Source organism: Oreochromis aureus, linkage group 17 (assembly GCF_013358895.1).
Source record: "Oreochromis aureus strain Israel breed Guangdong linkage group 17, ZZ_aureus, whole genome shotgun sequence".
NCBI classification, from domain to species: domain Eukaryota; kingdom Metazoa; phylum Chordata; class Actinopteri; order Cichliformes; family Cichlidae; genus Oreochromis; species Oreochromis aureus.
The window spans coordinates 15,306,252-15,332,131 of record NC_052958.1 but is presented as its reverse complement, the minus strand read 5'-3'; the positions used below and the strand labels follow the sequence as shown (position 1 = coordinate 15,332,131).

Sequence of the window (25,880 nt, the reverse complement as noted above, 5' to 3'; positions counted from 1 at the left end):
GACATATCTTAGGTATTTTTGTGGTACATAAGCAATTTTTATAACAACGCCTGTGGTGGGACATGAATGCTGTTAACTTAGTTTTGATTTTAGCATTGAAGTATGAAGAAGCATGTTCTCAGAATTCACTATTTTCTCTCCAAAACCTCTCTCCAGCAGCAGTGGTGACTGGCTTTGGTTCCTGAGTGGTGCAGTTATGGGCAGGCCGGAGGGGTTGGCCAGGCCACCTCTGGTGTCAGCCATGGCGTTTTCCCTCCTGGCTCTCTTTTTCCTCTGCACCAGGGTCTCCGGCCTCCCGCAGCCTCTGCCAAGAGTCTTCCTTTCCTTTGAAGGTAAGAAAAAAAAATACTCATCAACTTAATTGTAATGATTATCCTCTGGTGTAATGAAGTTAAACTGATGCCATGTCTGTACATTATAACAGAGTGGAATAGGACTCACCTGGGATCTTTAGCAACTATGCTAGAGGATTCAGTTAGTTGTTTAATCTTGTTTGATGGATCAGAGTTTGAAACCTTTTCTTCTATATAATCCAACATGCCCCAGGCATTAAATTTCCATCTGTGGACAGTCCTTAGCTATCCATTGTCTTCCTGTGTGTCTACCAAAGGGAGGAGGTGGCACCGCCTGTCAGAACTACCCTGTATCTGTTCCTAGTTAAACTTTAATCATACCACTCTGTGCTGTGGGCATGTGGGTATTGTTGCTGCTTCTGGTTTTGATTCTCCTGTTTTATTCATTTATTTCTCCGGACACAGATTATTTTTGGGATTCTTTAACTCTCTTTTGGTTGGATGGGGAGGTTTGATTTTTGTGCGTGTGTCTGTCTGCATGGTTGCGTGTATCCGTGGAAGGGATAGTGGATCACTCATACCCCTGAGCTATGAGTGGTGCAGTAACCTTTTTGCAATAGAGGGATAGTGTGCAGGAGCGGAAGGAGACGTTTGATCACCTTTCAGTACCTCTCGATGTGGATTAGGCGGCACAGAGCAGCTGAGGCTGTCCATCAGCAAGGTTTCTGCACTCAGACAGTGAGTGAAGCCTCGCAGTATAAGTCTAAAGCAGGTGTAGTTTTATTTTGTTCCCTTTCTCTAGATTTTTCTTAGTTTTGGCCCAGAAACACACTCTTCAAAGTTCAATTTCCTTCTCTTTCATTCTCATTTCTTCTTCTCTATTTCTTTCCCTTTTATGGTTTCATGTTTTTTTCCTTTTGCTTATTGCTTCATTCCAAATAAATGAACCAGTCTGTGGTCCAGGTCCAGACTCTCTCTGCTCTGCAACCTCTGAGTATTTAAATGTGACAGCCATCTTTAAGAAAAAAAGCCCAAACTAATGACAGCAAAAAAGCTGACATCGCTATCTTTCGCATCTTTGGTCACATTATTTATTCAACTTTTTTCTCATTATTGTTTCCAAACAGCCACCTAAAAAGGTCTTAGGTGGCCATGCTGAAAATCAGACTGCCTTGAATGACTGAGTCTCTTTCTAAGTGTGGATTAGATTAGATTTGTTTTGCTTTGTGAAAGAGTTTTTCACTACAGGGAGGACCATAAATGGAGAGTTTCAAGTGCGCTATCTGAAGCACATTAATTCCTCAACCAGCTCAGGACTTTATCTTTGATGCGTGCTTATCTGTATAATGATGTAGATGTGTGTATTTGCATGTGCTGCAATTGGACACCTGTGTTCATGGCCTAATCGAGTCCTGAAGGGTCATTAAAGCTGGGCTCACATAGCATTTTTTTTGCCGTTTTTCTGTGGGCACTCCTCTAATATGCTGCCATATTTTGTTTGTAACAGCTTCCAAGCTATGTTTTCCCCTGCTATAACTGCCTTATATCCTTGTGTTACCTAGTTCCAAGCAAAAAACTCTTTTTGCTTTTGCCATCCTTACTCTGTAGTATTTTCTATTAGCAAGCAACCATCTGTTTCCTGCTTACACTGGCACAAGTATGCCCTATGTGTCATTTATGTTAGTGTATATGAACCAGAGTAGATTGGTCGCAGTCTCCCAACAATATGTGAAAAAGCTGTGCTAAAAAGTGTCCAGTGTCCTACTTTTACCTTTAGTCTCTTTGTATCGCTGCTCTTTACAAATATGCCTGGAATTGGGGGACATTCTCTGCAGTACTCAAGTGCTTGAACAGTTATGACACTGACTTTACAAAGAGCAGTCCTGTCTGAGACAATGCACTTAATATAGGTTCACTGGGAGTGCACAGGACCAAGGTGTTTGCCAGTAATACATTAAAAAAAGGATTTCGTTCCAAAGAATAACACCATGCAAGGTTTTGGTCAAAAGCAGTCATCTCAGAGTGTGATGGTCGCTATCATACTGTCAGTAAGAGTAAGTCAAGTAACAGTAACACCAAGTCAAAAGTAAACAGCTTTGTTTTTGACTCAGAAAGCATTTTGAACTCTTGGTTGCTGGAAGAAAGTTTGGCATGGCTGAACACCAGATGCAAGGAGAGTCTTACAGAGAGCAAGGTGGAGGCTCATTTTTTACAAAAACACGGGGGAGGAACAAGTCAGGCAGTATGTGCTCAATCCAAAGCAGCCAGAAAGATAAATGAAGAGTCCTGGAAGATGTATAGGAGACTGGTGTCCCAGCGGGGAGGACAGCACAGGTGGTTTGGCACCTGCTGGGTGTTTAAAAGGTCAGTCATTCAGTCTGGATTCTTCTGCTCCCAGATGTGAGGACCAGTTAATTACTGTGAGCTGGAGCAAACTAAACAAAAAAAATAAACCAGTGGCTAAACTGCACATAGATCATTTCACAACACTTGAATATCCCTTTCCCTTTACCTCCTCGTGTCACTGCTGAAATCCAATCCGGGGGTAAGGCAGGTTCGTGGGACTCCCGGTGTAGCCTCACGTCCTGCAGAGAAGTTGCTGTCTCCAACATTCCTCTCTCCCGCTCTCCTTTTGCTCTTGCACTCTTCAAGCGAATGCAGCCAGACCGCAATTAAAAACGCATAATAAACAGTGAAAATTGCAGCTAACCCAAATAATAAACTCTCAAGTGGTGCTTTTCTATTCCGTGCTGCGGATAATAAACAGAGGCTTCCTTTGCTTACAGCAAAACTATTTAGGGATACCAAGTGTGATAAAAGATAATTGCTATACTCCCCTTCAATTGCTTTAAGTATCTATTGTTCTCTCAACATTTATTTTGGCCTGCTTTATGGTATGTTTGATGCATGTGCTGTTTCAGAATCAGGCTGAAATGCTGAGATTTCGACGAGAAACTTATTTGCTCTCAGACAAAGAAATCCTCCAACTTTCAGATCAATGTCTGCAGTGTTGTTACTATAGATTTGGTCTCATCAGAACAAAGTTAAAATTGATTTTCGTTTCCAACCCATGACATTAAGTTCTTAGACCTTTTCAAGAAGCCTTGAGGCCGCAGCTGAAGTAATGCTTGATACTGAGAGGTAAAAGTGCCCTTTCAACAAGCCACAAAGTTAAATATGCACCTTCACCACGTTAACCCTGGACAATGAAAAGTGAAAACTGCCCAGTTATGGTAGATAGACTAGTTTATATAAAGTGCTTTTCTACTCTACCAGAGCGCTCAAACAACCTATTCTCAACCTATATTCATTCAAGCACTTTTTTATGCTTAAGTGCTTCTGTCTAACATTCAGATACATTCATTAGAGAGCAATTTGGAATTGGAGTTAGTACCTTGTCCAAGGATATTTGGCACGAAGTCAGAGATCTCCCTCCTGAGGTACTCCCACCCTATAATTAAAATCCATTCAATTACCAAAACTGAATGCTAAGCAAGAACAAACATTCGCCATATCTTTAAGCTTTAATACATTTTTAATCCCCCATACATTAAGTGAGCATCATGATCATTCAGCAGCACAGACACCAGACATGGTTTTATGGAGGAAATTGCCTATAAAGCTACAGAGATGTTCTGTACCAGCCTAAAAACATGTTAGTTTCTGCTGTAAATCTGGGCTCGTTAGCATGGATGTCTACTGGGAATGACACACTTTTGGAGTCAGCCTCAAGTGGCCACTAGAGCAACTGTTTTTGGCACATCGATGTCCGCTTAATTTTTCAACCCCTGAGGCTGCTGCGTGGTTGAGCGTACAAAATGAATATATTTTTGCTGTGGGTATCTCACAAAATACTACTACTACACTAAAATACTCCTGTGATTCAAAACGTGGTTTAAATATTGGGTGGTGCACTGTAAATAGGTTTCTGCATACTTGTGGGAGACATTATTATGCTGTATAAACTTTGAAACTGTAAGGTGTGTTATTTAAAATAAGCTTCTATTCACTAATGTGCCGTTTACTGGTTCTGCTACTGTATCAGAGGTTGGCCTAACTGGTGCCAAATGTCATTCTGGCTCATTTATCTCCCTCGTAGGCAGATGGGGCAGCGGCCTGTGTTTACGATCAGGATCATTTACCCTCATCAACAGTCTCCCGCTGTTCTGGAAAACTTCCATATTCAATACAGTATTAACTTACAAATCTATACGTTTGGAATGTCAAGCCATGAAGCAATGTTTATTTGAAAGTGAATGGGCCATATGCTTTTGTGTTAAATGTAGATTTTGGCACACACACGTTTGAGAGCCTGGCTGAGACAAAGGGGAGATTGATTAAAATGATGTCTGCAGTTAAATCGCACTGGTATGAGCCACATGTGCCACGGCCTGAACCAGAACCAGGCACGGAGATCAGGAAGCAGGCGTCGACGAGCGGATACACTCCCTTTCATGAGTCATTATTGCATCCCCTCACCCCCCATTTTTTCATACAGAAATAGTGCTGTTCATGCTGTCTGTTGAGGATGTTTACATGGTGTGAGTGAACGTGTGCATGTCAGTAAACCTGACAGAGTGAGTGAGTGTGTGCTAATGTTAAGTGCCTGATTGTGCATTCTTTGACTTGATTGCATTTAAGTGGCAAACTTTTCAATGAGTCATTGTTAAAGCTATGTGCTTTTCCAGCTTTCTGAACCGCATGCAGCTATGAGACACAGTCTCCAAGCTTTTTAGCTATACCTCAAAACCAAGGCTTTTTCTTGCTTGTCCCAGATGATATTACTGTACATTAACCTCTCATGTGAGGTTTTAAATATGAACTTTTTTCGCCTGAGGTTTAACCACTCTTGATAAACCTTTTATAAAGATTTTTACCTGTTAAGTGAGCATCATGATCATTCAGCAGCACAGACACCAGACACGGACTGAATAATTGCATCCATATTCTCTTGGGGTCAACAAAAGATCAAAGGGTCAAAGGGCAACACTGACAAGTAGCCAGAAGCAGAACAGGATGTATTTGACTGCGACATCGCGCCAACATGCCTCAGCTTTCCTGCCTCTGCTTCACATTTCACCTGCATGTTAGCATCTTCATTTTTTGAGGAGTAAACATAATGAAGAAAAATCAGTGATGCTCTGTTGTTGCGAGGAATTCATGGCAGGCCAAAGCATGAGCTTGTCAGCACACAGAGAGATATGGTACAAATAGCTAAAGGTCAGTGGTGCATATATGAATACCAGCATATGTTTGGCATATTTCTTAAGGGTGTATGTACGCATTCTCACACAAACCCACACGCGTGTCATTAGATCTCTATGAAATTGCCAGAGTGACATTTTCTGCAGGGGTATTCGGGAATGTGGTGAGCTCCAGCTTGAGGCTGACAGCCCGTGAGATGTTTGACAGCTCCTCTGTCAGCTGGCCTTTCTCTGCCTTCCTCCGCCTGTTTTTAGCCGTTTCCAAGTCTGACCTTGCGCACCCTGTTGAATGTTTTATTATTCCCCCGCTGGAACATGTTGAAAGGTAATCAATGGCCATCAATACGAACAAAGACAGAGTCTCTTCAAGGAGAGCCAAAGTCTATGAAAAATTCTTTAGTCAGAGATTGGCATTAACACAAAGCAGTAATCCGATTTTATGAAAGGATTATGCTTGTTTGCTTCCATCACTTGTTCTGTTATGTAGTATAGTGTAAGCTCAGCTTATTGAAATGGACAATGGCTACATTCATATGCAAGATTTTCTGTGCATATGCACAGATTTACTATCTCTGGTTTAAGACGCATTATTTTTACTTTACTGGAAATATTTTGTGACACGGATTTTCTTCAAGCACATGCAAAATAATGTTTGCTACAGAAATCCACAACAAGCTAAAAACCAGGCACATGCTATTTTTTCCCCCCTAAACAAGTCATTTTTTTTAAGTCAGCACAACAGAACCAACCCAGGTGCCTCATTCCCTCAATGATTTGTTCTGATAAGTGTTTATGCATCAAAAAAAATTATTTGGTACTCATTTTGTTCTAAAATTATTTAAATGTACTCTGAAATGAACAACAGCACAGGATTTATTGCACCATGTCATTAATTATTTAACAAAATGAAGCCAACATACAGAAGCAGGGTTTGCTGGCGTTTGTTTATGCACAGCTCTCTTAGCAACCTGCCACGGCATTTCGATCAGACTGAGTTCTGGACTTTGACTGGTCCATTGCTACACTTTGATTCTTTTCTTTTTTGGCCATTCTGTTGTATATTTGCTGTTGTGCTTAGGTTCATTGTCCTGTTGCATGACCTGGTTTTGACTAAGTTTTAGCTGTTGGACTTATCACCTCACATTTGGCTCTAGAATACTTTGGTATTCTAACAAGCCCAAATAATTACTCCTTCACCACTGTACTTGATGGCTGGTATGAGATGTTTGCGCTGATATCCTGTGTTTACTTTTTGCCTAATGTGATTCTGTCTATTCTTGCCAAATATCTCCTCTTTGGACTCATCTCTTAAAGAACGTTGTTCCAGAAATCTTGTGGTTTGTTCAGATACAGCTTTGCAAACCTAAGATGTGCTGCTATGTTCTTTTTAGACAGAAGATGCTTTCTCTTGGCAACCGTTCCAAAAAGGTCATCATTGTTCAGTCATCTTCTAACTGTACTTTCATCAACGTTAACATTTAACATAATAACTGTTGAGTCTGAGGTGTAGCTCTTGGGTTTCTTGCAGTTTCTCTGAGCATTATAAACTCAGGTTGGGATGACCTCAGTGGGACCTCCTCTTCTCGGAAAACTGTAAACCATTTTGAATGTTTTCTACTTGTGAATAATTTCTCACTGTTGAATGATGGGCTGCAAACTGCTTAGAGATGGACTAATAAACTTTTCTACCTGGACAGGCAGCAGCAATTGCTTCTTTAAGATCACTGCGGATCTTTTTCTTCCTTGGTTGTATTTAAATTATTTTTGAACTTGCTAAGGACCAGATGACTTTTTATGCCCTAGTGTATAATATAATTTCAATCTTGAAGATGGCTGAAGATGGTTTTCCTATATGCCTTGTAAAAACAACAGCTCTAAAAATCCTCTGACCCATATCTCCTGCAGGCCTCCCCTCCCTCTGAGACTCTCTACAAGATCCTTCCTGACAGTAAAAGCACAGAGATTTACTGTCCACTAGAAGTAACTAGGGACTCCTGATGTGGGCAGGTGAGAGGTCACAGGCTAAAAGTCATGGCGACTGCATAAGTTGATTCTGTGTGAAGGATCGACTGTTGGTGACATCTGAGGACGCTGCATAAATGCTAATTGAGGCACTGGGATTGCAAGCTAGCTGGCTTGCAGGGCGGATGATGGACAGTTTATCAGCTCAAGTTTCGTCTCTTCGAAATACTAGCTGTCACCTTAACAGGTCAGCCACGCACCAGCGGTTGACATCACTCTGCACAAACACACGCAGAAAACCAAGGGAGAAAATACACTGCAATCTCGCATGTCATGTTTAGATATGGTGTCTGCTTTTGGACGCCAGCGTGAGAGAAGGCATATATTTCAACTCACGCACTCTGTTCAGCCATGTGATTCACATTAAAAATGTCTGGATGTAGATAATTGATGACAGACAACAATCAGGAAATTAATGACACACAGCAGATATAAATCCAACAGGGCTTTTGTCCATGACCAGCAGTTGCAGTACAGTAAGGCTGAGAGTGCTGTTTGCATGCTGAGTGCAGCTTTCCTGGGAATTTGGAGTATGTCAGTAACACAGACAATCGGACGACTCTGTCAGCCAGCACAAGATGTCTTGGGTGGTCTTCTTGTACTAGATCGACACTTTAACTTCCCTTCTGCCATATTTATATGCCACCAGCCATTACTGTATACCAGAGGGTAAATCCCCAAGGAAAATGGGTGGCTGAATGTTCCAGCACCAGCCATTTTTTATTTCTAAAGAGGCTTGGCAGTTGCCGGGATAAAGTCTTTTGCAGACCCAGTATGTGTGAGTGGGTCAGCACAGTGTTAGGTGAGTGCAGCCATCCAGAAGTGAACCCAAGAGCTCTTTGCATTGTTCGGACAAAGAGCAATGGCATTTGGCACCAGGTTTGAAGTCAGGCTTCTGTGATGAAACCCACTCCTTCTTCTTGTGAGGAGAGATGAATGAAAAGTGGGCGGTATAAGCCCCTGCTTCAATATTTATCAAGATGAGTGATTGGGGTCCTCCCACCAGCTACCCCTGACAACCACAGAATGGATTCTGCTTTAGCTAAATGGAAAGCAAGCCTCATTAGCATGGAGTTAATATATTCATACTGGCCTTTCAGGTAAAAAGCCAATTGATGAGGGCTGATTTGCATAAGAGAAACTAAGGTTGGTTTGTAATTGGCCCACCGTTCAACCTTGAAGTGTGTTTAATTAGGTGCATGGATGCTTTGGCTCATGTTCAGACACTAGCATTAATCAAAAAATCCAACTGTCTAAACACCTAGTCAGTTTGATCAAAGCTGATCTACAAAGACTAAACTAACATCCTGACAGAATAATCCGATATTGTTCTCCTATGCTGATTTTATCACCTTGTCGTGTGGACATAAAAGTGTCTGCCGGTTGATTTTCACGACGTAACTCCCTTATCTGATGACTCTAACAAGTTACAGCTGCCGCCGCATTTCCCTTCAAAATAAATCGTGACACCACGCCGTTTCTATTTCCTATCAAACTGGACGAGGATCCCTAAGGCTGCTTGAAGCGACGCCAGCTGAGCGAGTTGGCACCAGCTCCTAAAATCTGAAACCAGGCGGTCCAACATTACAAATGCCTCTCTCATAAACATCTCACATATTTTCCAGCCACTGTGAAGTTCTAATTTTTATGATGCCACATTACAACAGACCATTTCTTGTATTATTATCTGCAACCAGAACCATGGAAGCATTGTTTTCTTCTGGAGTCACTGCTTTAAAACTTGAATATCTGATATCTCACGCAAACACTTTTGGGGCCAAATGTATCGGAAAGTCTTGTGGATTTAAAACCTGAGAGAAGATTCATTGTGGCTGTTACATTTCCTCTCCTGGATATGTAATGACAACAGAAGAAAAAAAAATGAATTGTGCACTACAACTTCCTTTTCTGGGTTTTGATTGCTGCCATACAACAAACAGGGACACAATGACAGGTCACTTCATTTTAGCCACACTTTCTTTCTATTTCTTCTACGTTTTTCACCAGTCACAGAAAAAAGGGATGTTCATTTCGTTACCCTGTGGGATACCTCTCTGGGTTATTGCACTGAACCCTGTGCCCATGAACAATCAATTCTCTCACAGCTTAGAAGAGGCTGAATTAACTGCCACACTGATCACAGCTTGTAGTTGTTTCAGATATCCTTCAAAAAAAAAAGGGAAAAAAGTCTTCTGGCAAGAAACAAAAGTCTCCATTTTATTTTGAACCTCCAAAAATATGAGCCATACTCTTTTTGGAGTTTCAAAATAAAATAGTGGACTAAAACAAAGGTCTCTAACTTCCTGAAGGTGATGCAAAGTCAAATTCTCTTTTAAACAAATAAACTTAAGCACTAAAATTAAGTTAATGTAGTTTTTTTTCTTTTAATTGTAATGCATTAAACCCCATCTATCAATACATGAAGAGTATTTTCTGCTTATATGATGAGCAGGAAGTAATCTGTTGTTTAATATTGGAGAACTACTGTGGTTTCTCAACCCAACAAAAGCCTTTTGTTGGGTTGAAAAAAAAAAGAGATGTCACAGAGATAGAGTCTCAGCTTTCCCAGTACTAGTTTTCCTTTTCCGCTAATCCCACCGTCCATCCAACCGATCAGGATGGATTCTGTGAAAATTGGTCTTCCATCAAGGCCTTAGGGCACTATGGGTCAAAGCTCAAAGTCAAAGCCAGGACACAGGGGTCTGGTGTTACATCCATAGGGAAGTGCATAACCCACCTGCCTACATCCATAATAGAAAACCCACCAGCTGTCAGTATTTCCAGACCCAGTTCCTCTGTCTTTGCTTGCTGGTGTCATCATTGCAGATTGAGAGGAAAAGATAAAACGCGAGAACAAAAAAAAGATAAACCCACTTCATCATCCCCATTACTTCAGCTTTTTTAAATTTCTTATCATTAAAAGTGCGGTTCACACCCTTAGCCCTTTTCAAGAAATATTTAAAAAAGCATCTCCCCAATCCTTCCAATGTATTCTGTTTTTCGTGCATAAACCAAATAGAAAATGTAAACCTTGAACCTCCAACAAGTGTCTCGGTCATGCTTCAGTAACTGTGTAAACAACCAGTCTTGACACTCTTGCCTCTCAGCATTTGTGTGATCTCAACAACTAAGAACGCCCATAAAACCACAACAGAAGAACCACATGTGATCCAGGGGATTTCGTCATCTTGGACACACAAACAATGCAGTTGTCCTCCAACTTCTGTTTTCTGTTTTGATTAAAACAAGAAGAGTCGTGTTGTCAAAAAACAAAAAGAGCCTGATATAATGCCTCAGTGGACTGAAGAGGTCCTTGGGAGGTCTACGGATGCCTCATACACAGGTACTAATTCTGTAAACACTGGGTCCCAATGAATGTACTAAATGACTCTGGAAATCCTGGACTGTTCAGAGCAGCCCTCTCTCCCTGAAAGAGCAGGTGCACCATCTGGCAGTTTGAACTTTAAATGCTGGTCCACAACGCTGCAGCACTGCAGGCGTGACTCATGTGTTTATATGAGATTGAAAGCAGAGCACAGAGAAGATACTGGATCCAAAGGTATGCAGGCTCCAGAGGGTTTCAGTTTGTCTCTAGCTGAATAGGCCGGATCCATGTGACACACCCCTGCTGCGTCCCGTCTCAGCACCAGGCTTAACTGGTCTTCCACCTTCACGAGGGAACATGAAAGTCTCCCGTTTCCCCCCACTGACAAAACAATACAAAGTTCACCATAATATTAAACAGTTGTTTTACCGAGACCCCGCCCATCCGAACAATTCGTTCTTTATGTGGAATGTTCTGGAAAGGTTCTGTCAGAAAGAACAGGAGTTCTTTATCTTATTAGTGTCAGTGAGACTTGAGAGTGAAGCAGTGTCAAAAATTGGTCAAGCCTGGTTTTCACAGGACACATAAATAATTTTGGATTAGATGGGGGGAGCACTAAAAAATTCAAATGGAAAATATGAGAACTATATGAGCTCTGGTTAAGTTTTCAGTTAATTCTAGAGATGGCACGATACCACTTTTTTATGTCCGATACCAATACCGATATCATAAATTTGGATATCTGCCGATACCGATATGAATCTGATATAGTGTGTTTTTTAATCAATAAAACTGTTTTTTAATATCTTGCTGCATTTTGTATAAGTTCATACTCAAGTTTAAATAAACAACAACACTAAAGCTATTCTGTTATACCTGTGTGTAAAAAATACACTGCACCCAAAATATTTCATAGTTCAGCAACACTGATCAATCTAATAAACTTAAACCTACTCCATCCTCCCTATCCTGGTATTTTAAAGAGTACTTAGCAGAAATATTAAGCAACCTAACTAATAGGGTTACAAACTCCCAGCAAAAGAAAATAGGGAACCACCCCCCACCCTCCACCTGATGATGCATCAACTTTAATTTGATGCAGGGTGAAAAAAAATGCAGAAATAAATTATTTTTCAAGAATAATTAAATAGATTCAACATCTTTCTTCAACAGAATTGCAGACTGCACAGATGGTACCTTCCCAAAGGAAAAAGTACTATAGCTTACTAGGGTATATTAGACTTAATAGTTACTATATACAGTAATGGACTTCTATACATTTTACATCAGATTAAAACTTTGGGTGTAAGATTCAGATAATTATTTATTAAAAGCTAGACATTTTAAATGAGAATAAGAAAGAAAAGTATGTCTTTGTGCCCCCTTTTCCCTGTTCATGCCCTATCGGCCCCCCTGGCTAAACTTTGCTAGATCCGCCCCTGCACAGTTACCAGCCGTCAGCTGCGTAGAAAAAGATCCTGGTGTAGAAAGTAATATTAAATAAATTCTAACAACAGCTTATCAAGGTTAAACATGCTGCTGTTGTTCAGCCGCTGGTTTCCTCTTTCTGGTGCAAAGTGGGCCAAAAACAAAGAAGAGAGACGGACTCGCGACAGAAAAGCCGATCAGCTGATCATTGATCAGTTTCATGAAGTAGCCGCAGGAGAGGGAGGGAGGGAGAGAGAGGCAGTCGCTCCATATATCGGTTGTTAAGCTTAACATGGGTACGCTTTACAAACATTCAGAGATGAACTTACACACTTGCTTTACTTCTCTCTGGGATAACTTCCTCAGAGATGAAATGCTGGTTTGGTAGCGAGGCTACAAATACACACAGCCGCTTTATCACGTGATGCACACTGCTGCAAAGTGCTATGGTTATGAGCCGAGTTACGCCGTGTCGCACGTTTTGTGAGGTGCTTTTTTGATATTTAATGGATCGATTACATTTTTTATTTCTCGCCGATATCCGATCCAGTAATTTAGGTCAGTATCGGACCGATACCGATACGTAATATCGGATCGGTCCATCTCTAGTTAATTCGCCTTTATTTTACGAATAATCTTTATTTTGATGTCAATTGTATCAAGATTTGTAACATTTCAAATTGTTAAGTTAAAGATATTCTCCATCTTTCAATGTAAACTCTGACTGTTCAGCAGTATTAGAATTTGTTAACTTCTGATTTTATTTTATTTTTTAAGTTAAATGTTCCCAAAAACCTAGTAAACATAGACTAGTTTGTTATTGGTGGTTTTGTTAAATAAGACCACATTTGTTCATGTTGGCTAACATTAGCTTACTTAAGCAAAAATGTGAATGCTGATATAAATGGTGCCATTGTGGTGCAGTAGTTAGAATTCTTGTTTTTATACCATGGAGGTTGTGGGTTTGAACCTCCTGGTGGGCTGTGGATTCTGTATGTTTGCTGCCGTGTTCTCTCTGTGCTTCCATGTAGTCCGGCTAGCTCCCACGGTCCAAAGACATGGTTAGGTTTATTGGTGAGTCTAAATTGGTAAATTGGTAGTCTAACACATTTGTTAGCATACCATACGTGCCACTCATAAGAAAATTACCTTTTGTCCTGAATAAATCAACTTCTATAGTTAAATCTTGTCTTTGTTAGTTATGGCTAGTTTAAATATAATAACCCTGGATTGTCCAAACTTCATATACTCATCTTTCTTCTTCTCCTCGCCACCTCTTCTCTTTTTAAAGGCCACAACTAACATAACTGATCCTTTAGTTTCCACCCATTGAGGTTTAACTCAACCACTGAGATTATTCTTGCCTGGATAGGCTATAATGTATGACTGTAAAACCTAAACCCCTACTTAGTCCATCCATTGTGAAGAGCTGCATGTTTTAAATACAGCTGCCACTTTTATGCTCCACAAAACTAAGATCTTGAAGAATATTTAGGTCTTTCTAGAATATCATCCAAGAAACTATTTTTAAGAAGATTAGTAAAATGTTGTTATTTTGTTTTTTTAAATAATCTGGAACCCTGCCTGTTTTTAATTAGCTGTTAATTAGTCTTTCACCCTTGGTGGCTTGCACTGTGCCAGAGCAGAGCGTGTAACATTATTAGCCTTTTCGGAATTAGAAGAATATTACCTCTGCACAGAGCTCACTCTGTGATGCTATCTACGATGCTATCCTTATGGTCGCTTTGAAGCGTGATCCTAAAAGTTTTTCTTTTATTAAACACAAATCTTCTTGACAGGACACCTTCCCTCCTAATTTGGTTTCTCATAAGTCAGGTAAAAACACTGTCGTATTCATGTGCCTGTTCTTCATTAGGCACCAGACGATGCTCTCACTCGGATGATACAATGTTTAAAAATACCCAGCTCTCTCACTTCAAGACATTAACCATGTAAGGCAATTTACCTAAACATAGTTGGAGTAGAGAGCGAAGAGTCGTGGGAAACTCGCCTGCGACTGAAGTGGTTAACTCGTCTTTCTTTAAAGTTAAATACTCCAGGCTTTACGTGGCCAACGCACCAAACAACAGCCTGGGATGAGAGCGAGGGGTGCCACGGAACAGCCACTCTCCTTTGAGATAAAAGGCTCCAGCCTCAAAAGCATATGTCACACAATAATGAAAATGTGACTTTAGCCGAAGGCAATGGAGCAAAGTATAGACAACCTGTTTGTTGATTAGAGGAGGGAATGCAAAGAGAGCTCAGAAAGGGTCAATAGATGGAAGGAAATGGAGGGTGTAGATCTACAGTGCCCCCCATCCCCACCCCCATACCCCCTGCTCTCAGTGCAGATTGAAAAAGTGATAAATATGCATGAGTTTGGCTTCGACAGTGAAGGCCTTTGATGGTATGGTTGAGAATTCTTTATCTCTGGAGCAAATAGGCTGAAAATAACTGTCTGGGAAGGTTTACTTTGTGTGTATCTGAACAATGTTCACTTTTAATGAGTAGAAAAGAGTCTGTAGGAAGACTTTTCTATACTCTATGCATTTAAATATACCCACATGCGGCATCTGCCTTGAACATGTGCTCTGTGCTCACAGCTTTCCTTTAACTGTGTCGATTAAACTTAAGTGAAAAATCGTACATCTTTCCTGATACATTATAGTGAGATTCATTTCAGTGGTCATTTGTTCTCCAGTCCTCGATGTTCAGACTAGGGGGGGGGGGAAGAGTGATTTCAATTTTGCACCATTTTATGAGCCATAAAATCTAAAACTGTTTTAGAGGAGTGAAAGTGCCAAGTTGTGACCACAGAGTGTATATAAAAGATAGACATAGAGCTACCCTGGTTCTCTGTAGTACTTACTAATGGCCTTCTCTATTTTAAGTGACAGTTGATGAAGCAGCAAACTGGGATTGAATTTGTATACAGTAGATTTACAGCGAAACCAACCAAAGACTGCATACAAAAAGTAGGAACCAATATGGAAATGTCCAACAGGAGGCAATTCATTTAATTGCAAAAAACATTCCACTTGCACAATGATGATTCTACTCCTCATGGGATTTATGACCTCATTAAACACTTTCATGATGACTTCATTCATTCTATCACTTTATTCGAGTTGTTTAATACAGCATACATTTGCCAATTAGAGAAAGCCTTGTTGTGGCTATCTGGTGATTCACAAATCCCTAATATTTAAGCTTGCAGTATCCTGGATTTGTCAATCAGATCCACTGCTTGGTTACTATTATTGGTTTCAAAATCCAATGTGCCAAATTGCTAAACTATGGTTTCAGAATGGGTGTACATAAACCAGGGGTAGGCAACTCCAGGCCTCGAGGGTCGGTGTCCTGCAGGCTTCAGATCTCACCCTGGGTCAACACACCTCAATCAAATGATTAGTTTATTACCAGGCCTCTGGAGAACTAGAAGACATGTTGAGGAGGTCATTTAGCAATTTAAATCAGCTGTGTTGGATCAAGGACACATCTAAAACCTGCAGGACACCAGCACTCAAGGCCTGGAGTTGCCTATCCCTGACATAAACCAATGGGTGGCATTATGGTGGCTGTGTCCACTTTGTATATGTAGTTTGTGGTTGTGCCACATGAGATGTTAAGGTTTTTTTTATTATTATGATATTAAGCAAAGTGAAATCAGTGTAGTGACCTTTAAAAGGAGCTGCTACTACAGATGTCAAAGGCTGTCTGTGGGGAAGGCAGCATTTGAATCCAAATGCAGGGCTCAGGGAAAAAGGAATAAACTCTGAAAACAGCTTTAATGCTGTTAACATCATAAGGGTTAACTTGAAAGAGTGCAAAAAGTTCAAAGCATCTGCAGAGCAGGAAATGTGGATCTAGCAGGAAATAAGGATCTAGCAGGAAATAAGGATCTCAGGAACAGAAGCTAAGAACTGAGGGCATGAAATAACAACACTAGAAGGAACTTGTATAAAGCTTTAGGAAGAGATGTAAAAGAAATAACTGTGGATGGAAAGCTAAATTCCAACAATCCAGAATCCTAATCAAACCAAAAATACATAAAAAAGAACCCACAAACTCAAAACCCAAAGCATGACAACTGTGGTTTCCCTGAGCTTAGCTTCAACCTCAGGCAGGACTGCTGAAGTAACGTCTTTATTTACACCCAACCACACGGACAGTTGACATTGCTCAACACTTTTAGAGCACATACAGTTCATAAAATTAACAAATGACTAATCCTCAGTAATGCACAGGCTTGGTGTTCTCTCAGCATGGTTGGTATGTGTGGCAGCCCAAGTCCTAGCAGCCCAGCATTCGACTGCATAGATTAGCACAGCACAACAGCTCATACTGGCACTGCTCCTTAAACACTCCTTTCTCCAGCTCCCCCTTTGCAGCTGTACAAAACCGCACACTGCTCCCACAAACCCTTTCAATGAATATGAACCTCTCCCCCTCTAAGTTAAACCAGTTGATATAGTCACAAAACAGCATCCGTCAGGTTTTGAGACTTCTAAATCCAAAGAGTGATCAGAGTGATTTCAAGCGTCGGGTTTAACTTCTTCGGTCATTCTCCACTGTAAACTTCTGGCATGTGATCTTATCTAGGCGTTACCTTGCGTGGACTTGACTGCAGCCCTCTCTATATCAAGAATTGCCCCTGAAGCATATGTTTCTAATACAAAGGGGAGAGATTGTGAATGTTAAGGGGTTTGATGCTTCTAGCAACCTTCTGTGCTACTTAGAAATGCATTTGAAGCAAATATTTTGCAGCAGCTGTGGTTATCTTTTATAAGGTGTGTTTAAGAAACTGATTCCAAATGTTAAAAAGTTTTCTTTTTGGATCCTTGAGGCGCCAGTGTGGACACAAGAGATCAGTGTGGGCTTGCATGTATCTGTCTCTCTGTGTTTAATTTAGTAGAATTGGGAAAAGCTTCTCCTATGTCAGTGTTTAAACAAGCTTATTTGTATGTTATACTTAGTCAGCTTTCTCTGTGTGCCTTTTAGACCTGCAGGCCTCTGAGTCATTTGAACATTATAGTATATCAGACAAAGCCATGGACTACAGGCTGCTGCAGATGGATGAGGACCAGGACAGGATGTATGTGGGCTGCAAGGACCACGTTCTCTCCATGGACATCAACAACATCACCCATGGCACACTTAAGGTCAGCAGATGCTTACTGTTACAGTTAAACAGAAACGCTTTATGCCACTGCAGCGTTGGTATCATGGTGCGCTATTTTTTTTCTCACAGGCACAAAGAAGAAAACATGAATGTTATGTAAAAACACTGTGTAAGAGACATCACAACACCACTGCTGAGGATATTATTATAATGTGTGTGCAAATTACCATGCATTTGTCATCCTCTGTACACTTTAAGGGTTTTTCAAAATAGCCATAAAAATGCTCATGCTCACTTATAACTAATTCCGCATGCAGCGAAGGAATCATCTTCTGTGTAATTGACAGGCATGAAGTGCATAAACAGATGGGAAAGCATTTAGGTTCCCCCAGAGAGTGCTGCACCGCATCCATTTTTGTCAAGTAAATTGCTTGATATATTCATTGAGAGCGACCTTTAAGCACCTCTCCCGGGTTTGAAAACACACATTTCCACAGATGATAGGTAGCTGTAATCACTGACACTGAGACTTGTGTGGAAACTAAAAATGTCTGAGCATTCATTGTACTCATTTTGCACAGTGTTTTTTTGCCCATGTACTCAGGATATAATGAAACCTCATGAGCATATTGATGTTACGCCTCTTTCAATCTGTTAGTCGCTAATTTAACTGATGTGCTTTTTTTTTTAACCATCAGGTGTTTTGGCCTGCTTCAACAAGCAAAATAGAAGAATGCCAAATGGCAGGCAAGGACCCTACAGTAAGGAGGACAAACCTCTTTGATTTCTTGATTTATTTTAGAGTCCCACTGCTGTACTAATACATTACAGCATAGACTGCATGTTGTTCATTTTTACATGTTTTTAGCATTCAGCTAAACGCAAAGACTCTATAAAAGATAGTTTTGGTCACCATAACATCACCCTGTGTTTTGAAGCTTTGAGTTTACTGTTATGCTTATCACCATGTTGGGTTTTTTGGCGCCAGCAGTGACCAAATTTTGACAACAAGACGAAGCGTTAATTTAGCAGTTAGCGATATTAAGTTTGGTTAGCAAGATGTAGCTAAAGATCAAAGATAGGTCACACATGTCACTGATCTGTTAATTAGTCCTACAGTATGTAAATGAAATTAATGTTACAGCGCGCCATAATATTTGCCAGATGAATGCATAAAGGACTAACACTACAAAAACATTTAAGTACTGGAATTAGTGACCTACGAGAAGCCTAACATTGCTAGCAGACAGCTAGTTGGTACAAGGTAGCCACACCACTAATAATTCATAACTAAATCCCCAATACTAACTAAAAAAGGTAGCTTATTTAGAAATTATTTAGAAGCTCACCCCGTGCTCAGTTTTCAGTAAATCAGAACATTTTAACGTGTATCTATATAATTTTTTTGAGACAACCTCAAGTGGCCATTAGAGGTCCTGCAGTTCTTAACATTTCCATGTTTGCCATTTTTAACTCTGGAAGTTGTTGCTCAAATTCAGTTATATCACTATCTAGCTAAACAATAAACAGTACCTTAGCATTTAGTTTTGTTTGTCTTAATCCCATAACGGTAATTTTTAAAAATTTTTGGATCATTCAGCATTAAATCTGTCAGTGTCCCACAATAAGAACAGTTAAAGTATGATTAGAAAAACATACTTTTGCTCGTATTTTTCATTAAAAGCTTTATTTCTTTATTTGTAAAATTGAATGTAAATGCACAAATAACAAAAGAAGAAAGTTGTTTCCCTTTGACAAGAATTATAGCAATAAAAGCTCATTATTATATTTGGTGGACAAGAATCAATCTAAACCTACCAAACCCCCTAAAACTGGAACACATTGTTGAAATTGCACTTCTTTTTCTTAAGCCATGTCAGGGATTAAATGTGTGGTTAAACTCCTTCACACTAAAAGAAAATGAAGAATTTGGAGGTGTTTTTATAGGTTACTGAGCGATAGTTTTGCTGGCACAGCCTACTTAAGACCAGACTGAGCTGTATGCGGCCCACAAACTAAAATGAGTTTGACACCCCTGATCCTGACTAAAGGTTTAGTCAGCTGTTCCAAGATCCGCTCCTCCAAGTGGGTCTGCAGCGGAAGTTGCCTCCTGGGATTTCCCTCTCGCATCTGTGAGTTTGCGTCAGATCCAACTGTATTTCTATCAAGCAGCAGATGTCTGCAGGGTCACCGGCTGGCCTGGAGTCCTTCTGGCATCGTCACAGTTAGTCAGTGCAAGAGCGAGGTGTGGAGGCGATTGAAATGCCACGGATCACTGTTAAAAAAAAAGAAAGAAAAAAAACAGAATCAAAGCTTACTGACGCAGATATTTCATAAGCCACACTGATTCTGAGAAGCACTTGTTAGCTACAACAAGGTTTAATGAAGACATACAGCGAGAGTCAATTTATTCCTCCTCCGCATCTGTTTTCCCCTAATTGGGTTGTTCTGAAACAAGTGCATGCACAGTTGTCTATATATACAGCAGTGCTGAGGACATGGAACATGGAAAGAGAAAAAGTAACTTTTTACACAAAAGAAAGGCCTAATTTTTAATGTAACTAAAAAAAGAGTCAATCTGCTGCCAGTCCTCCATGGTTTCACACATTCTCCACCATCTCTGCATCATCTGACAGGCCCTGGGCTAACAGAGCCAAGGTTTTATTCAACATGCTGTTGCAGATATAGAAAAAAAGCTGTTTCCAGTCATGGAGTGATTTGTGCTGCTCTGACTCATAGCAAGCCTGCTGCAGACAGGCTACCACAAATATTTGGGTGAGCCATCTCTGTGTGGAGCCACTTGATGGCCTCTTCTCCCTTCTGTCATGCCTTTTCTTATTGAATCCCTGCGAGTTTTCTTTTAAAGATTTTACTTTCTGTTTCCATCTTACCATTTTTCCTTGGTCACTTTTTCCAACTCCTTTAACATCTCTCCCTTTCTTTTCTTTTTACACCACACTGCAGTTTTTTTCTCTCTCGTACAGTCTCCCCTCTCACAAACTTTTTTTCTTCTTTTATCAGAGCCCTTGTACATATGTTATTGTTATAAATATAAGGTTTCCCTTCTGCATTACGATCTGTGGTCACGCATGTAGCATCATGGGGGATATTAAGTCTGTTTGCTGCTTTGTCAAATGTATCAACTTTAAAAGAAAGCTGTATTTATATCAGGAAACATGAAATCAAACATGATAGCTCATATATATTTGAGTTTGAAAGGCCTCAGAAGGATTTGATGAGACAGACAGATTTTTAAAAAAAAAAAAACAGTACGAAACATGATAGATGTGGGGGTGTGTCAGTAAAAAAGTTTTGTTACTTTGCATTGATCGCTCTCAGTGGAGCCTTGTGCAGTGACCATGCGCCGCAGCAGCTGTCATTCCAGCAGCCTTGGCCAAGTTCCTGACAGCTCCCTGGACATGTGTTCTTCTCCCCACTTCTTTCTCCTCACTTCTCCACTCATTTTCTGCAAACTCAGGCTTAATTAGCCACAAAGTCCAGCACACCTACAACTGTGGGGTTTGGAAAGTGGAAGCAGAGATGAAGTGAGAGCAGTAGTCAGTCTTACCTAGATATGTCACATATACCGCTGACACGTTTTTTCCACTGCCCTTAATACCAGACCTGTGAGCTCTGGGATCCTTTTATTGTGCAGCATGTGATTTTATAACCGTCACAACAAGTGAGATAAGTTTGAATTACTCCCGCATATGGGAATGAGATACTTCCAGAGTGATAAACAGGTTCTCTATTTGTGTGTCTCCTTGGCTATATAACACGAATTAGGTCTCTCCTCAGCGGCTGGTCCGGTGCAATGTGTGGGATTAAAAAAAAAAAAGGCAGCAGTGATTATCTTTGTTATTGCTGTAATAACTGTAAAGATTAAATATAGCTTCAAATATGAATACCTGTGGGACTAAGGGCACCGTGGTTATAAATGAAAATCAGTTAAAACATTCAACTTTTGTTATGGCACAACCAATCCTGGGCCAGTGCCGTAGGACCTAAAAACTGCAGTTCCTGTCACGGCCACTTGAGGCTGCCTTTGATTAAAGAAAGTACCATATTAAAATCTCTTTAGTCTACATACCTTCCCTCTGTTTATTGATATAATTAATATTAAAATTTAAAGTAAATAACAGTCTAAACCAGGAATGTCAAACTTATTTTACATCAGGGACCACATACAGCACACTTTGATCTCAAGTTTAACTGCACATTAAAATCACAGTGATTCCTTAATATAAGGAAAAGTGTGATTTCACCAGCACATCTTGGTTTTTGTACATGATAAAGAAATGATGCTCTGTTTATAAATTTGCCAACATTTCCCTTTGGGTTTAAATTGGAAGAAATACGTTTTGAAATATGAAATATGTTTTGAAACTACAGAAAAAGTTCTGATAGCTCATTTGCCAGACTGCCCTGTAATTATAAAACCCTGTATAAAAATACAAGTTTTTGTTAAATATTTGTTTGTTTTTTTTATTTCACTGTGGACACATTGTAAAAGGCAATAGGCAGAATTAAAGTCTTTGCCGGGCTAATTTTGGCCCCCAGGCCACATGTTTGACACCACTGGTCTAAAGAGTCAGTTCAGTTGTTTCCTTTAGTTTAGTTTATTTGGTGTCTCTGTAAGTAGAGTCATAAAGTCAGTTAGTTAGTTCACATTAGCTTACATTTAATACCAGAAAGCCCCTTCTTAGTGGATCAGCAAAAGATACAAATGCTAAATCCCTGATAGCATTAAATTAAGCAAGAGCTTATGAATTCAAAATTAAATTTTTAAGAGGAAAAAGTGACTCATTTGTTCTCTCAAATCTACATCACTTACATTAGCATGTGCCTCTCATTGTTTATCCTTATTTTCTAGCACGGCTGTGGGAACTTCATCCGGGTGGTGCAGCCTTATAACAGAACTCATCTGTTCATGTGTGGCAGTGGAGCGTATAGTCCCGTCTGTGTGTACGTCAACAGGGGCCGCAGACCAGAGGTGGGTATAAATCAAGGAAGCATTTCATTAGAAAAGCAAACAAAAAAAAAAACAACAAAAAAAAAAAGAAATAAATGTTTTGGGGGAGCACCAGGTAGGTGATTGCAACTGGCTCTGTAACAGTTGTAACAGATTAAAATTTTCATTGTGCAGAGTGATTAGACACGAACATGATCTCAAGAGTGGAAAAATAAAATAAAGTCTAGCGCTCTTGTACATCTGTAAATATACTGTAAATGACTGGGTTGTAATGGTGCACAAGTGAGGCTAAGGACACTTTGTAAAGTTTATGGAAGTTTTGGTTTCTCTGCTATTTCCAAAACAAGCTTGTATCAACTATCTTGAGCAAAAATAATTAAAATGATGTAATTTATTTAGCTCCTGAAAACTTTAGTCGACTGTTAATACAATGAGTCAATGAGTGAAATTAGTGTGAGAACTGCCACACAGAGAAAATAAGCGAATCTCATTCACTGTGTGACAGTAATCATAAAAAATGCCTCAAGAGGTCTGTTTACCCTTTTTTGCAACAAATCAAATTATGTACAATTATTTAAAGGTTTAAACCCAACATGACATGTTTTTGACTGATTGCTATAATAACATGAAAATTGAATTTTCCTTGTATTACTGACTGTTGGAATGAGAACAGCAAAATTCAGAATCGCTAAGTGCGGAAAATACATTAAGTTGATGTCAATTGGTGCATGAGAAAAATGGCTATAAACACACCACAACATTGTTTTCGCAGATCTCCTAGGAGTTGGAAGTGTCAACATATGGTTAAAAAAAACTTACACATCTCATAACTTTTTTTGAGCACAGTTTTCATATAGTCAATTTGATGCCACATGAGAGCAGAGATGCTAAGGCTGAGAGAGAGAAAATTGAGGTCTAGTGTCAAGGATGGATGGCTGTTTTCTGAGCTCTAATCTCCAGTCACACAGCCCTGAAAGTAAGAGCGGGGAAGCCCTCCAGGAGAAAAGTGCTCACCGAGCGAGCAGCATTCAGCCACAGACCGTCAGCTGCTGCCAAACACTAATAAGCAGACCGAGAGAGCTGCAAACCAGGCTCCTTCCTCACCGCGGGGCCTTTTGTCATTTGGGGTTTTTGTTTGAAAGGCAGACTGCTATGTTTGCAACTTCTGAACTCAAACATGTCAGTGTCTCAAAAAAGGTGATCTGTTAAGTGTAACAAGCTGTTGTAGTGGGACGCTGACAGTGAGCTCTCATCGTGGACCTTTGCTCTAGGTTGTGAACGTGCTGCAGCCTGTTGAATGGATGTAACGAGATTTTTTTGCACGTGTTAGTGTTTTTCTGCCTTAGTTTTTCAAGTACTTCTCAAACACATAGTGAATTACATACTGCAATAAATGTCAATCTTAGTAAGGGAAATAATCTTTTATTTAGTCTTTAAATCTTTATATGATGTCGTAAGCCTGCTTTTTCATGAGTGCTCATAGCATATTTTGAGGTATAGGCATTTTTTATTTGTTGAAAAAAAATGTACTTTATAGATCTCCTTTGAAGAAAAGGAAAAAACAATCTGAACTTAATATCAAATAGTTAGTGGATGATGAACTGCACGTTTATCCTTCATCTTTATGCAAATTTTTGTAACAACGCTGCTTAACAAAGGTCAATGAGCCAAATGAATTACAAATAAATAAGACGTTTTTCCAGATGAGAGGGGCTTTAAAATTAATAAGATGGCTATTTTTTGCAGTGTAGAGGTTAATGACAGGACCTGCCAGATGGAGTCTATCCACTTCCAGAACCTCTTGGCGAACAGGCATATTTTCCTGGAATAACAGCGCTTAGCTGACGTCATCCCCATTCAAGGAAGCTGCACCATCGCCATGGGCAAGATCTAAATAAGATGGGACAGGAAGTGCTATAATTTACCTAGGTTACTGCGGTGCTTGGACTGTCCAGTCTGCCGCAAGGAGGCTGTTGAAACTTGGCAGCATTTCCGCCTGAGAAGAGGAGTTGGCGGTCCAACAAATAAGCAGGGAAATTCCTCCTCTTCTCCTCCCAGATGGAATGTTCTTTTACTATCCCACATGGGGCAGTTAAGGTAGACCAGGGCAGGACAGTCTCTGTGTCTCCTTAAAGGAGGTTCTGAACAGGGCTACTCTGTGGGACACAAAATACACTGTTGCACTCAAATATTCAGTTTTATAGCGGTAGAGAGCACAAGACAGAATAACGTATCATATAAAACTGTCTCCAAAATGTCTGACTTCCTCTTTTTCTCTGTGGCAGGAACAAGTATTTCACATTGACTCCAGGACAGAGTCAGGAAAAGGGAGGTGCTCCTTCAATCCACAAGTGAATACAGTCTCTGTCATGCTCAGTAGGTGCCTCAATCGCTATCTACTATTTTTTTTTCTTGTTTTTTTCCGAAACCCCTGAAAATAACATTATTTTTTTAGTACAAAACTACATTTCTTTTGTTTTGGAGTGAACTTTTTGAAGCAACAACAAGAGTATGCATTAGCCACTAGATTTAAAAGATGGCCACTAATCTTTTTCTATACCTTTGGGCCTTATCTTGATGTAACGTGATGACCAAAGACAGGCTCATTTCATATGCAGCCATGTGACTATGGTTTACACCCTAAGTTATAATCTGCGTTGTTATTTATTTGGCTGTAAATGAAGTTCAAGAGTCCTTGATAAACTGTTCACTTAGGTAATAAATCAAATGAGCCTTGAACAGATAGAACAAATGAACAAATAGAAGTTATACAATGGAAGGTACTTTGAAACTGGTGTCACTTTTTCGAACTGGAGGCTAGATCCTAGAGGCTAGCAAGTACTGAACAATAATATCAACATTAGATAATTAGTCTCCAAAAGTGAATCAAGATTTGCTAATTAGTCTCCAAAAGTTGATTCTGTTCATCTGGACGTAGCATTTTAAGTGGGGGAAACGTTTTGATCAGTGGTTTCTGATCAATGGTCATGAAAATTTGCATAATTATGATGAAGGAACTGACCTCCCAGCCCATTGTTTCTTCAGTGGTGCTAGTTTCAGTCATTATGCAAATGTACTGTTTATAAGGTTGGGGAAACCTGCAGTCAGCTGAGACTGAAGAAGTCACTTGGATGAGTGACGAAACGTTTCTCCCACTGAAAACGCTACGTCCAGATAAACAGAATCAACTTTTGGAGATTTACCTGGATGATTGAGCATGTATCAAGACATTAGCTAATTAGCTTCCTAATTAGTTTATCATTAGCTCTTATGTAGCCAAACTTTGTCATCAGACTGTGCATAACCAACCTTTCTTTAAAGTTTGTATATACATGGCTTTGTGCCATGTAGTTACACACCGCTAAAGTTAGCAGCGCGTCTTCTGACCTCAAATGTCAGTTTGCCATGGGCAGTGTTGGGGATGTTACTGAAATAAAGTAATGTATTTCACATTACTCATCATTTTTCTTTAAAAGTAATGCAGCTGGAGGAATAAATTGTTACACTACCTGTT

The 25,880-nt window shown here is 39.9% G+C and overlaps 1 protein-coding gene across 3 annotated transcripts in view; it reads left to right on the top strand.

Annotated features, from left to right (window-relative positions):
- The window catches only part of sema3c (sema domain, immunoglobulin domain (Ig), short basic domain, secreted, (semaphorin) 3C), a 49,510-nt gene that overhangs the window by 8,340 nt on the left and 15,290 nt on the right, over window positions 1-25,880 (top strand). For 2 of the 3 annotated variants that reach the window (XM_039601380.1, XM_031735760.2), the window contains exons 2-6: window positions 157-332; window positions 17,274-17,434; window positions 18,093-18,155; window positions 22,268-22,387; window positions 24,652-24,742. In XM_039601380.1, the coding sequence (XP_039457314.1) occupies window positions 197-332; window positions 17,274-17,434; window positions 18,093-18,155; window positions 22,268-22,387; window positions 24,652-24,742 (571 nt within the window). In that variant the 5' untranslated portion in view covers window positions 157-196. The remainder of the gene's footprint in view (window positions 1-156; window positions 333-17,273; window positions 17,435-18,092; window positions 18,156-22,267; window positions 22,388-24,651; window positions 24,743-25,880) is intronic. The other variant, XM_031735762.2, reaches the window with a different exon arrangement.